This window comes from Talpa europaea (assembly GCF_964194135.1).
Source record: "Talpa europaea genome assembly, chromosome: 15".
NCBI classification, from domain to species: domain Eukaryota; kingdom Metazoa; phylum Chordata; class Mammalia; order Eulipotyphla; family Talpidae; genus Talpa; species Talpa europaea.
Genome location: NC_140083.1, coordinates 43,241,648 through 43,256,187, shown reverse-complemented (window position 1 = coordinate 43,256,187; position 14,540 = coordinate 43,241,648). Strand labels below are relative to the sequence as shown.

The 14,540-nt window shown below is 39.9% G+C and overlaps 1 protein-coding gene across 3 annotated transcripts in view; it reads left to right on the top strand.

The window, feature by feature from the left end:
* Positions 1 to 207: 207 nt before the first annotated feature.
* TMEM117 (transmembrane protein 117) overlaps positions 208 to 14,540 on the top strand; it is a gene marked incomplete at both ends in the record, with an annotated part of 437,683 nt that continues 423,350 nt past the window's right edge. For 2 of the 3 annotated variants that reach the window (XM_084254763.1, XM_084254765.1), the window contains one exon: positions 208 to 484. In XM_084254763.1, coding sequence (XP_084110889.1) covers positions 208 to 484 — 277 coding nt within the window. The remainder of the gene's footprint in view (positions 485 to 14,540) is intronic. The other variant, XM_084254764.1, reaches the window with a different exon arrangement.

Sequence of the window (14,540 nt, the reverse complement as noted above, 5' to 3'; positions counted from 1 at the left end):
TGGGGAAGGGACAAGTTTAACTTCCACAATCCCAGACTTGTCTTGGTGCCTTACTTGGTAGGAAGAGGTGGTATTTTTCCCAACTATCTCTATTGCGTCATTGCTATGACTGAGGGGATAATAGGAAAGAGAGGCTTTGTTTTCTGCTCTAACCCTATGTGCCTTTCCTCACACAGGTGCACTACGGAGCTGAAGTTGTGAAGAAGGATGGGTAAAGACTTCCGTTACTATTTCCAGCACCCCTGGTCTCGCATGATTGTGGCCTACTTGGTGATCTTCTTTAACTTCTTAATATTTGCGGAGGACCCGGTTTCTCACAGCCAAACAGAAGCCAATGTTATTGTTGTTGGAAACTGTTTTTCATTTGTAACAAATAAATACCCTAGAGGAGTTGGCTGGAGGCTCCTGAAGGTGCTTCTATGGCTACTGGCCATTCTCATAGGACTAATAGCTGGCAAATTTCTGTTCCATCAGCGTTTGTTTGGTAAGTACCCGTGAGATGTTCCACTAATAATTATTTGATTTCTGTTCTTCAGGATGAAACTTGGTTATTTCTAAATGCCAATGTAAGATGCATTTTCATTTGCTCCCCCCTCCCCCAGCCTTAATTTCTTATGCACTGTTGTAGCTCTGTCTGTTCTTCCACTATTCTGTTTAATGTCTTGCTCCTCTATGGCCTAAGGAGAATTAGCAGGAGGTAAAATTAGTACCAAACTTCATTTCAAAAAATGGCTTTGTAGCTAAAATGAATGTGTGTGATCTCATTTAGGGAGGATGTGAAAATAGCTCTTTCCCCATAAACACAGCCTAAGTATGGCATCAGAGAGAGTCTATAAATTGTAGAGGTAACATCACATTTTCATTAAAGTGAGTTAACCGTTACCCATATATTTACACATATTGTTCATTTGGGGGAATTGCAACAGAAATTCTAACTTTTTACCTTCACTTTTTTTTTTCCTTTTTTTAAACATTGGCCTTAGGATGTTTATTGAGTTTGTTTATCCACAAAATGATATATAGGAAGCAATCTATTGGTTGTTAGCAACAGAAAAGGAACTAAATTAGTTTAAGTTAAAGAGGCAGCTTACTATAATGACATTGGTAAAATTCACAGAGACCAAGGATTCATCTTGATTATAGAGAAAAATGGAGCCAGAGGTGGATTGTCAGCTGTTCTTTGTCTTGCTTCTTTGTCATATCTGCTTTATTTTCTATTTACCCTGAAGATCAGTTTACATCCACTTGGAGAGTCTGACTTGAGTCTCCTGGTCCCAAGTTTAAACTCTCAGGGGAGATACTGAAATTAGTTTCACTGTGGGCCTACCTCTGATCTAATTGATTGTGTCCAGGAGGCGGGTGATAATATGAAACAAATTCATCGACCAGTTATTACAAGCCAGGCTCACTCTTCTGGACAGTCTCAAGAAGGCAAGGTCATTACCCTCATAGAAGCTCACATTTTGCAGGAGGCACTAAGCAAGTAAGTGCATGATACACAAAAGTGATAAATACTAATGGCAAAAGGTTTCAAATACTGCTCATTGAATTTGGAAGATAACTTAGTAACAGAACTTTGAATTTAATAATTGCAAGATCATAGGTGACTTAGCATGGGTATTTGCAATCTAGAACCTTAGAAACAGATGGCAGTGATTTAATGATTGAACAAATCAATAAATATTCATATATGTATGTGTACCATTATAAATTTGAATGACATCTATCTGAATTTTTGAGCGGTTTTCTCTGTGAGGTTTTCGTTACCTTCAACAGAACTTGAAAGATTAATCAGGGTGGGGACTGCTCAGGCTGCTGTATTGGACACAAAGGATGAAAAATATATGGAGAGTTCTAATAAAAGACTTACTGATTTGGTTACCAGGGACATTCTGTCTGGACCAGGAAAAAAGGTAAGGAGGATGATGGTCTGGGAACATTGAACAAGGGCCTGAAGGTATGGCTGAAACTGAATAGATGGAATGAGAATAACAAAGGGGAAGGGTGGGTGGGTGTGGTGATTTGTCATGTTGTAACAGAAGTATTGTCATTCGTTGGTGGTGATTCCCAACGAGGGTGTGATCTCTAGAGAGTGGGTGCTAAACTAAAGTGGGACACAGGTCAGCGATAGAGAAGATTCCTAGGAACTGGGTATTAGTTGGGCCATCCAGCAAAAACTGAACAAACATGGTGTGGTGCATAGTGTTGTTATGGACTGGAATTAATAACTACATTATTAATTACAAACCATGGCTAGATGGTTGTATTTGTGACCCTTTTAATGACTTTGTGTAGAAAACTAAGGTGAACTTCTACCAAAATACCCAGTTTGGAGAAAAGTTGCTTGCTTATAGTAAAGGCATTGAGAATCTTATCATCAATTTGCAAGATTGCAAATGGTATTAATAATAAGGTAATGGTATTAATAATAAGGGAAGATCATCTCGTTGTATAATTGCACCTTTTGTTAAGTTATTCTATTGCAAAGTTTAACTCTTAAAATAAAATCTCATTTCAAGCATGGCTTACTTTTTAGTTCTCCTGTTGGTATAAACAGTTTAGCCCTGAAAAATCACTCTAGATCTCTAGTGGTTTATTGCATGTAAGTTGTTTTAAAGTAACACAAAAGAACATTGTAATTTTTTTGGTTTACAATAGGAAATCTTTTTTAAAAATGTATTTACATATATATATATTTACATCATTGTTCATTTTTGTACAATGTTTGATTTCTCATATCAGGTGTAGTCCCCATAAAGTTCCCACCACCAAGTCACCCGTGAACCCTTACCATAGTCTCTTATCTTCTTCCCTCCCCTGTTTTAATCCCTCTTCCTCTCTCTCCCCTAGCTGAATGTCTCCAATTTATAATTTGCCTGCAAGTTTGTCTTTTGTTTTTTCCTGATCCCTTGTTCGGTTCCCCTATAGTCCTCCTATAAGTGAAACCATCTGATATTTTTCTTTTTCCTTCTGACTTATTACACTGAGCATCATCCCTTCCAGCCCCATCCACATTGCTGCAAATGGCATGAATTTGTCTTTTTTGATTTCTGAGTAGTATTCCATTGTGTATATAGACTACATCTTCTTGATCTAGTCATCTGTTTTTGGGCATTTAGGTTGTTTCCATATCTTAGCTACAATAGGAAATATCCTATAATGTAGTCAGCTTTATTGCTTCTATTTGTCAGTTTTCTTATTTTTTTTCTTACTAAAAACATATACAATTATATGGCATATTAGAAAAGGAATGATAACTTCCTGCAAACCTTGGTGATCAGAGGATAAGATCTCCAAACTTGTGATTGAGTTGTTTTATTTTTTAATTTTTATTTTTTTAAAAAGATTTATTTATTTATTTATTTATACAAGAACCGGGGTACAGGCCAGATCCGCGGGAGGGTGAGAGGATTCACCAGAGACAGAGTGGGGAACAGAACAGGCAGACTGATGAAATACACTGCTGAGAGGAGCAGCGGGTGAGACAGGAGAGGTCTGCCTGTCATGTGGGTTGCTGTGAGGCCGGCTAGAATCGAACCCTCACTGCAGAGGCTGTGGACAGCCCCACAGCGCTGCACTCAACTGCCTGCGCCACCAGGGGAGGCCTAGTTTTTTTTTTTATCATATTTTTAATTTTATATATATTTTTACATCATTTTTCATTTTTGCACAATGTATGCATTTTCATCTTGGTTATAGTCCCCATGAAATTCCCACCACCCATTCACCCATGAGCTATCACCATGGTCCCTTGTGCTCTTCCCACCCTTGTTTTTTTTTTTTTAATTTTATTTTTATATTCCCCATACAATTGCCACCCTTGTTTTGATTCTACTCCCCTCTCCCCACCCGAAGAATGTCTCTGGTTTATAGTTGCCTGTTGATTTTGACTTTTACTTTATGATAATTAGTTTTTTTTCCTGATCCCTTATTTGGGTCCTCTATATTCCTGCTATAAGTGAGACCATCCAGTAGGTTTCTTTTTCTTTTTGGCTTATTACACTGAGCATGAGCCCTGATTGAGTTGTTTTAAGGAACACCAAACATTGTCATCTCCTTCTGCTGTCTTTCATGACCATTGTTTCTTCCTTTGTTCACAGAACTCTTGCCTATTTGTTTCTCATAGTTCTCTCCTCCTCTCATTGTGACTAGAATGCTTTCCTATGTGACTAAATGACTTCTATCACTACAATAAAATGTAAACTGTGATTGGTATGTGAAATACTTTTTTAATCTACTCCTGCCTGCCGTAACACCTCGTCACTTGACATTCCACACCAAATAGAATTTGCTGGTTCTTTCCTACTCCATGCCTTTGCCTGTGTGCTTTCCCATGCCCATCCTCCTCAACCCCTCCTTGTTCACTTGACTGACTTCTCTTTTTAATTTACATCCAAGGTCAAGCATTATCTTTCTATGATACTTTTTGACTCCCTTCTGTCAGACTTAAGTTGCATTTTCTGCAGCTTCCACCTTTGTCCACTTGCACCCAAAAGAAGACAGCAGGCCACTCTGGAACTAACCACCATGTGACATTGTGGAAAGGAATCCAACATTTAATGCAAACATAAACATTGTTCTTATTGAATTGGAATGTGGTAAATGTTCCCCAATCTTCCTTGTTCCCAAATAATAAACATTTATACATAATTTATTTCTTTGGAGAGGCCATATTTAAACCTTGAAAAAGTTGTAGGTGTAAGCTTGTTGGAGGCAGCTTTGAGGGTGATGATGGTGTATGTAGATTGGGAGGAATGGAGTTGTTAATTATAAGCACAAACATTTGAGTTACAGAGCTTGCAGTGGTTTATTGAACAGAATTATTTTGTGAGGTAGCTTTATTTTTTTATTTTATATATTTTTTACATCACTTTTCATTTTTATACAATGTATGCATTTTCATCTTGGTTATAGTCCCTGTGAAATTCCCACCACCTGTCAGCTATCACCATGGTCCCTTATGCTCTGCCCAGCTGCTGGCTCTCCATACGCCATATCTCAAGACAGAGAGCTTTGGGTTGGGGAGCTCAGGAAACCTCTGTGGAACAAAGAAGGGGCTCTCCCCACAGACAGAGGTGAGCCCACACCTGGCTGTGATTTGGAGCCCAGAGGGGGAGCAATAACAATAATAGTTTCATTTTTATGGTGATTCTCTTATGAAATGCCAAATATACATTTACATAGGAAGCCCTTGCTTTTTTTTCCCATGGCCCCTTTCATTTTGTTGGTTTGAGTCTTCTCTCTTGTATTTCACCTAAAAAGTCTCTTCTTAGTAGATTCCAAAACCCCACCAAATTGCCACAAAAGCAGGTGTGAGGAAGAGTGAACGATCCTATGAGCACAGTTCATTGATTAGAAAATATTGAATGAGACTTGAATATTGTAGTTTTGTGACTATTAGTTACTAACATGAAGCCCTCTTATGAGCTATAATTTGTAGTGGGGATCATGAAATAAAAATGGTAACTCTTGCAGATTGGAAATTACATATCATCAGTGTTTTAAATACACTTTCATTAACCTCCCCCACCTTTGTTGTGTGATTGGACGAACTTGAGAGAGTGGGTTTCCTACATCTGAGCACCGAACTGATCTGAGTTCAGACTGACCATAAAGCCCAGATTTCCCAAAATTGGAAAATAACTTAGGAGCACAAATGAAAATCTAAATTGAAACATTTCAGGAAAATGTCCTTGAGTTTCACGATGAAACTTACATATTAAATTAGGTATTTATTAGGTTTTATGCAAATTAGATCCTGTTAGGATTCTCTTATATGCTTTTAATGCCTCTCTTTTCCATTTGTTTGCTTATTTTCATATAAAAAAGTATGTGTTCAAATAATGCATCCTTGCCTGTTGAAGGATTATACTTCAGTGATATTCATGAATAGAGAAAGCCAAAACTAGATGCCAATGTTAGGACTTATATACAAAGCAAAATTGAGCTTTTTCAAGAAATTATTCTTATTGCAAAAAGGAATTGAAATTATTTACAGAAACATATATGCTTAATACATAGGTATAGAAAATGAGGACCGCAGAAAAAGGTAGAAGCAGATGTTTTGATTTCTTGAGGTTTGAGTCTCCTTGGAGCCTAGGCAAAGGAAGAAATGTGATATGTTACATAGCTTTGGGTAGAAGAAACGATGAAAACGGTAAGTTCTGCAAGGAAATTTTTCTTTGTATTAAATTCTGAAATTTCCTTCTTCTAGATTTGAGTTAAGAATTTCTTTTTTCTTTGCTTTCTCCTTGAGACACTGAATGGTGAAGTGAGAAATGCAGAACGTATTTCATATTCTTGTGTCTAAAGCAAATTTTCATAAAGTTATAGTGTATCTTTTAAGCATAAAAACAATCATATGATATTTTACTCCCTGAAAATAATTTTATGAAGGGCAAAGTGATCAGGGTGTAAGTAATGTGTTCTGATTGAATACTTCTATCCAAAGATGGATCTTAGAAGATCGAGCTTACAACAAATGCATTTCTCAGACAAACTGCTCCTGCTGTCTTTCGTCTTTCCTTTTTGTTTTCTGACATGTGGCAGGAACCTATGTTAGTTGCACATTTCTTTTTAACTTGAATGGAGGGCAATCCCACTAGGAATGAATTGATATATACAGCATATGAAAAGGATTCTTAAGCTGTTACTATTGCAGACTTCCATTTCCAAAACGTAGATATTTGTATCAAGATATTCGTAAATATTAATTATTTCATTAAAGTCCACTCTCTTATCTATACACTAAACCTCATTACTGCAGGGAATATGTTATGTTGTTTATCATTTAATCCTCAGTGCCTGGAGCATAATAGTATTTGATAAAATTGAATGGATAAATTAATTAATGTCCTTTTGTCTTTGCCAGTGTTTCCTTTTTTATTGTATGCTAAAGAAATATATTTATTTGTTCATTTCTAAAATAATAGACATGGTTTCTGCTCTCAGGGAATTGAAAATCTGATTAACGCTATAAGATACGTATGTGTGAAAAATTATTTGTTATGCTCACACAAGAAATTGCATTAAAAATATCAAATGAATAACACAGATGTGATACCAGTGGGAACTCAGGAGGGTGAATTCATGGTGGGTCAGCAGATGAAAGACAACTTTGCTGCTAATGTGGGATTGAAGCTGAGCCTGAAGCATGAGTGGGATTAAGATAGTCAGATAGGATGCAAAGAATTCATGACCATTTTCAGGTCGTGGGGTTTTGGAGGAAAAACCAAGGAGGTCACGCTCGTTTTATTAATAGAGTGAAAGGTTTGTGTTCGGAACAAGCAGGAATTGCAGTAGAGCCACACTTCTTTAATTTTTAAATGCCAGTCTCATAAATTTGTTTTTTTTTTCCTCTTCCACTGTGGTATTTACATTAGGAAAGGCATTTGAATTTAGTGTGTGATGACAAAATCAGTTTATGGCACAATTAGTGGGAGTTGGAGAAGAAGGCACGAGGGGAATAGGAAGGAAGTAGGAAAGTACTTTTGGAGCCTCTTGCAGAAATTCAGACCTGAGATTGTTCGGTCTGGAAAGAGTGGGACATGGGCACAGGCTGGGTGTACCAGGATGTTGTGACGCTTCAGCAACTGATGGGGCTGATGAGGAGGGGAGGGTAAGAGTGAGATCACAGATAGATGGGACGATTGGGGTGAGGGACTATGCTATTAAAAAAAGAGAGAAAGTCATTGTTGAATCCAGGTAGAGAAGATAATGAGCTCCATAAATAATGGGTATAGGCAATAGGAATGCAGGTGGTGGCCCACTTACCTTGAATAGTGCTCAGAAGAGAACAGTGTAGATTTACTCAGCCCAACCCAGGCCCACCATTTGTTATCCACACCTTGTGTTTCAGGGTTCAGCACATGTGCCTGTATGCACCAGCCTTATGAGATGGAGGAAATACTCGGTCATCAAACACATTAACATATTTGTAGCCGAATCAATATGTATGCATGTTAAGTGGTATAAATAAATAAAGACTATAATCTGTCTTATATCAGTTCAGGTTAGCTTTTCTGCTCAGTGAACTTAGGTTTGGTCAGGTCTTGCCAACAAATCAGTTACTGAGATCAGAGTCTTATGGATTTCAGAATTAAGAGAAATTGGATAATGGACCTGCACTTGACTCTAAGCAACATTTCCTATACATCTCTGGTTCTCCCCAGATGCCCAGCTGGAAAAAAAAAATCATGATTCTTTTTTAGAAGCCCATGATTAAAAACAAGAATGGTTTGATAACTAGATATCTAGAAAAGAACATTTATTGAAAATGTATACTTCTTGTGTTTATAATATGCAAGATATTAAGGAGTTTGCTATTTTCTTTGTACCTATATCTTAGTTTTAAACAGGGAGTTCTGATAAAGCATTATCAGTACATCCAGAAATTTGAAAAGACAAAATCTAGGACTTTTTTCTTTTAACAAAGACTGCCTTTCATAAAATACTGAGTAACTCAACAATACTGTGTTATTTAATGAACTTATAGAAGTCAAATGCTTGTTTGTTTTCTGTTGTCTTTAACTCTGACTTGAAATTTTTTTCTTTGTGTTTCAGCTACACATATGATTTTATCATTTCAAAACAGAAAAGATTCAGCTATTCCAGAAAGTGTGGGCAAGATTGTCATGGTGATACAGTGTTGTGCCAGCAAGCACAGGACAAATTCACTGTTGATTTGGGCAGGCAGATAAAGTCCCAGAGCCCTCAGTGGATTTTTCAGACCTTCATGCTCTCAGGGAACCAGGCACATAGGCACCTCAGGCAGGGAGGCTGGCATGCAAGGAGGCAGGCACAGGCAGGGTAACTGAGCCTCCCAGTTCCCCATGATTTTTTACACTCTTTTCTGGGCTCTCTCTGGCATTCTCTTTCTCTCATCGTCTCATGGTCTTTCCTCTTCTATAGTCAGGCCACTTACGCTTTTGTAGCCATCCTTGAGTGATGCCACTCTGACGTCCCTGGCCTCTGGGTTCAGGTGTGCAAACCTACCCATGCCCACACCCATGTTCCAGGTGTCTACAGTCAGGCATGTGTGCCCCAAGCCCACACTCCCAAGTGACTTCTGCATCAATGTGATCAAGGCTCTAGGTGACAGCTGCAGAGACGAGTGACTTAATAAGTTTGATTAATTCACTTACCCTACATATAGGAATGTGAAACATGAAGAAACAGATTTACCCATATATTTAGGAAGAAAAATCAATCCAGCAATATGAGTATGAGCTGGCCATTTATTGAGATCTGCATAGTTGAATAGTATATATAAAACCCACAAGTTTATTCTGATAGTTGATCATCCATTAAAAAATATTTACCTATTACTAGTCAGAATGATTATCAACAATTGATATACTATGAAGGGTATAAGAACTTCATTTTGGAGGAATTCCTTGACCAAATGCCATGTGTGGCATTTGGTTTTAATCTTTGTTCTATAGAAATATAATATTTAATGGCTATGATATATATTATTTAATGTTGTATCACAATCTTCACTTCTAATCAGTATGTGCTGATTGACAGAATTTTCATTTTCCTTGACAGTGAATTGTCCATCCTTACTTCTTTTTTATAGAGCAAAATAATCTTGGAGTCAGAAGACACCACAGAATTAAATAAAAAAAAAAAATGTTGCTTCAAGCTTGTAGTGGCCTTATAACATAAGAGATAAAAAAAAGTAAAGTTTTCTATGTAAGAGATTTTTAAGGGTTACAAATGACATTTAGCATTAAAAAAATCTATAGGGCATCTTTGGTGACCTTGGGGTTAAGTCTCAGTGCTGTTACCACTATGACCTGAGTTCGATCCCTGGCCAGGGAGCTGACCCACATAGGGCGCAGCAGACCTCTCCTGTCTTGCCTGCTGCTCCCCTCAGCAATGGAGTTCAGTAGGTCTGCCTGTTCTGTTCCCCATTCTGTCTCTGGTGAATCCTCTGACCCCCACACCTCTGGCCTACACCTCATTTCTTGTATGCATAAGTAAATAAATAATTATTTTTTAAAAAAAACCTAAGCAACACATTTCTTGATGTCTAAGAGATATTGAAGCTGGTATCTCTTTATATAAAAATACAAAAACAACTTAACCTGTTACTTTAATTTTCTTCTCATAGAGCAGGGCAGAAAGGTGAGGCTAGAAATCCCAGGTAGAAGGCCATTCCTCCCACACTTGCCCATTAGGTGCCTTCATTAGCTGCACATCCATTAGCACTAAAGGACCATCATCTCCTTGTTTGATAGGATCATCTGACTGCTCTGTTCCCTCAGTACAGAGGATACAAGTGCTGTAAGAGGATACCTCAAGGACTTAATAAAATGAACTCAGTAAGAGCCTTGTAATTAAGTTATTACAAACCAGGGTACCTTCCCAGGTACTTCTTATTGGACTGGATAGAGATGAGTCATTCAGCGGCCTGGCACCCTTTCCTTACCACCCTACCTGCTGTCTCTGCAAGCCTCCTCTCACTTCCCACCTCTGGCAGGTAATGGTAGGAATTTCTTAAGAAAACGACAGTCACGCGGAATTGCAGGAGGCAGGCGTACGCACTATGCATACGGTGTAACCACTTCGCTGATGATGGTAATGTGGTCACTCAGGGTGGATTTTGACGACTGGTTAAATACACAAGAGAAATTGGAAGTTAAGAGTGCTTGATCACTGGATTCATTGAGAAATGCATTGAGGCCTCCCTCGTGGTCAAGGGGTTAAGTCTCAGAGCTATCAGCAGTGCAGCATGAGTTAGATTCCTTCCAGGGAGCTACCCACATGGTGCAGCAGACCTCCCATCAGCAGTAGATTTCAGAAGATCCACCTGTTCTGCTCCCCATTTTGTCTTTGGTGAATACTCTCCCCCCCCCCCTGCACCTCTGGCCCACACCCCAGTTTTTCTATTAAAACAAAACAAAACAAAACCCACCTTGATAGAGATCTCCTTTGTTGTTTAACAGGGTAAATCTTCCTTGCTGGGAAAAGAGCATGATTTGCAAGGACTTTGACAAGTGAAAGTTTTCCCTGGTTTGTTTTTCTACTCCTTTATTGATTCAAAGAACTGGAGTCATTTCTTGATGATGTTTTCACTGGACTGAGCTGAGCTACTGTGCTACCTGGTAGGTGTGCGATGAACTAGAATGTTAGCAATAGCCTCAAGGGCAGTCAGAGGTCCAAGCATGAACATAGGGTAAATGGAGGAGTGATTAGGCTTTTGTTCGCCTTCCTACTATTGGCCTCTGCAGCTGCCACCTGCAGTCTTGCTTTCCTCCCAGGTGCCATTGCCCACACATGATATTGTGTTGGTGCAAAAAGCTCTTGGGAGCACAAGCATGGGGCCCGTGCTTCTGTAATTGCAGACACCCCGCCCAAGAAGCCAGAGAGCATGGGGCATGCATACCTATTAGTACGGTGAGGTGAGCTGAGACTGTGAGGAAAATAGAGAATGCCAGAGATCTCAGGCAGAGAGGGAGTGTGGGAGATGGAGAGGGCTGGGGGGCTTGGTTGCTACCTCTCTCCCAGCTCCCCTGCCTCTCTCATGCCTGCCCCCCGCCTGCTGGTCTGCCTGTGTCTGGTTTCCTGCTTTAATACTAAAGCCCTGTCAAATCCATTGAGGGCTCCAGAACTCTCTTTTCTGTCTGCCCAAATCAACAGTGAGCCTGCCCACCCTGGGCCCAGCCCACCTGAGATGGTTGCACTACAATTAGTAAGTGTCGATAGTAGGAGGATGTAGGAGAATGTTTTGATATGTTTGCTGTGTTGTGCAAGATTCTGGAGAGGCAGTGTGGGGAAGGCCATTAGAAGACTTAGGGTCACAGGGGATCAGGCTGGAATAAGGGGCAGAGGACCAATTTTAGTTGCTTTATGGGGTGGCCTTGAAGCTGTACATTGAGTTTTGTGTATTGGTGGTTAAAGGAGTTCCATTGTTTGGTATTTGTATTTTTATTATGGCTGTAACCCAGACTTCTTGTTGGTGGGTAAACAGAAATGTGCAGGGTTGACCTACCTTGCTCCAAGGTCATAACAATAGCCGGCAGCAAAATTGGAACATAAATTGAAGCCTCCTGGTTCCCAGACAGGTGCCTTTCCAGGCATTGCAGATGGCACACTGGCCTCCACAGAGCCTTTACTGCATAAGGATTGGCTTGTGCTGGCCACTCCCGATAGCTTTCTTTGTGTCCAGGGATCTTTTCTGGCACCACCTCCTGCCTGACCAGCCCTCTATTGTGGGTATAGAAAGTCATTTATTTGCACAGTTCCAGGACAAAGGCTGCCACTGCTGCTGACCCAGGAGTTCTTAGCACAATGCTTCTGACCTTGCAGCTTCCACGAACCCCACGTTGTGCTAGGTTAACAGCATCCCCTTAATTCACGAGCAGCGTGTCTGTGTATACTTCAAGATTCCTCAAGGCTGCTCCAGGTCTGCTATGTTACTTTGTGTGTTCTCAAGGCCATGCCCATTGAAACTGATAGAACAGGTAAGGGCAGACAAGTGAATGTGCACATGAACCAGAGAATTAACTTGAACTCACTCTCCAGAAACCAAGGGTGTTTTGATGTTTGTGTTGTAAATTTTAAGCTTCATATTTTCCTAATGCCTTAATATACCACAAACAGGCTCCCACAAACTGGTCACCAGGTGTACCAGTGTGGTAAGATTGGCCTCTGCCACAATCCCCCTCCCCAACACAACGTGACCTAGTGGCATTCAAACACACCAGTGAAATCCCCTCACACCAGTTGCTTATGATCTCCTTAAAGATACAGACACTTGCCTATAGCTCCCTCGACACATTGCTACCCTCTCCCCCCATGTGGACACACATAATTTTCCTGCCTTCTGTGCCCTCTCTGTCACACACCTGCTTGGCCATCTCCTGAAAGAGTGCCAGGTTTCATGCAGCTTAATGACCTACCCCCCTTACTTCTTCCCGAATGATTTCTGTTGGAACTTTATCATTTTCTGACATCATCCTGACAAAAACATCAAGTATAATTTATTTGTAAGAGACAGCAACATGCTATGGGCCTCTTTTTTTTTTTTTTTTTTAGTACATTGCATCTTGGCTAAGAATATTAGCTACAGTCATAAGAAAGTACAGCTGTACTGTGTCTATAATACCAGTGTGTGATGATTTCCATGTAGGTGGGAGGGACAGCCTATTCTGAGGAAGGCAAGAAGTCATTCCCAACGGCAGCAGTCAACTAATGCTTTATTTTTTAAAAAATTTTTTTTTGCATACAAGAGCTGGGGTACAGGGCGGAGATGAGGGGAAGTGAGAGGATTCATCAGAGACAGAGTGGGGAACAGAACAGGCAGACTGACTGAAATACACTGCTGAGGGGAGCAGCAGGCGAGACAGGAGAGGTCTCCTTCGCCATGTGGGTTGCTCTCTGGCGGCAGGGGATAGAGATTGTGCTGCAGAGGCTGTGGATTGCTTCAGAGTGCAGTGCTTAACCCCTTGCACCACCATGGAGGCCCCTCAACTAATATTTTATAATAAAAGTAGGAGTTTATCCAGAACCACAGACTCTCAGGCTGAATGGCTTACTTGGATCATATTCAACCAGTCTCTGAACACCTTTTATAATGGCAAACTCACTATTTCCTAAGAAGTCTATGTCTAATCTTTGTTTCTGTAATAGTTGTTGGCTCTTAGCTAAGCCTTGACGCTCCAGTAAAATCTTGTTGGAGGGATAAGGGAGGCATCCCAAACTGGAGAAAGAGTAAGCACAAAGGAAGGGAAGGAAGGACAAAAGGAGGAGTGTGAAGGGACATGCTTCCTGCATCAGCAGATTTGGGTTAACTAGGAGGGAAAGGGACGATGCAAGGGAAATTGTAGAGGGTCTTGAAATTCAGGTGTAGGAGCTTAAAATTCATACTGAAAGCAATAGGAAGGAGACAGCCATATGAAAATCGGGAAGAAGTGTGCTGTGAATTAAAGGAACACCTGATGAGAAATTCACAGGTGGTAAAAATCATTTGCTATACTTGAGTGACATTCAGAATGTTTGTGGAGTCTGAGGAGGGAGGAAGAAGAGGTAGGTAGGACAATGAGATAAGATTTGGAAGGTTATGATAAAGAGATTTTATTTCCAAAACAGCCTTGGTAGTGTTTTGAGTAGTAGAATCATGTGATCTGATTTAAGTTTCATGGTGACTATTCAGCTATGAAAGGAATAGCTATGTGGGGGAAGGTTGACTGTTTGGAGACTAAGTCCTAACTTCTTTTTTTTTTTTATAATAAATTTTATTTTTATATTCCCCATACAATTGCAACCCCCCCCTTCTGACACCAATCCCTCCCCTCCCGCCCCCCACCCCCCAAAAAGTGTCTCTGGTTCATAGTTTTTTGTTGATTTTGATTTTCACTTTCTTATAGTTATTCATTTTCCTGGTCCCTTATTTAAGTTTTCTAGATTCCTGCTATGAGTGAGACCATCCGGTATTTTTCTTTTTCTTTTTGGCTTATTTCACTGAGCATGATCCCTTCCAGTGCCATCCATGTTGCTGCAAATTGCATGTGTTTATCTTTTTTGAATGCTGA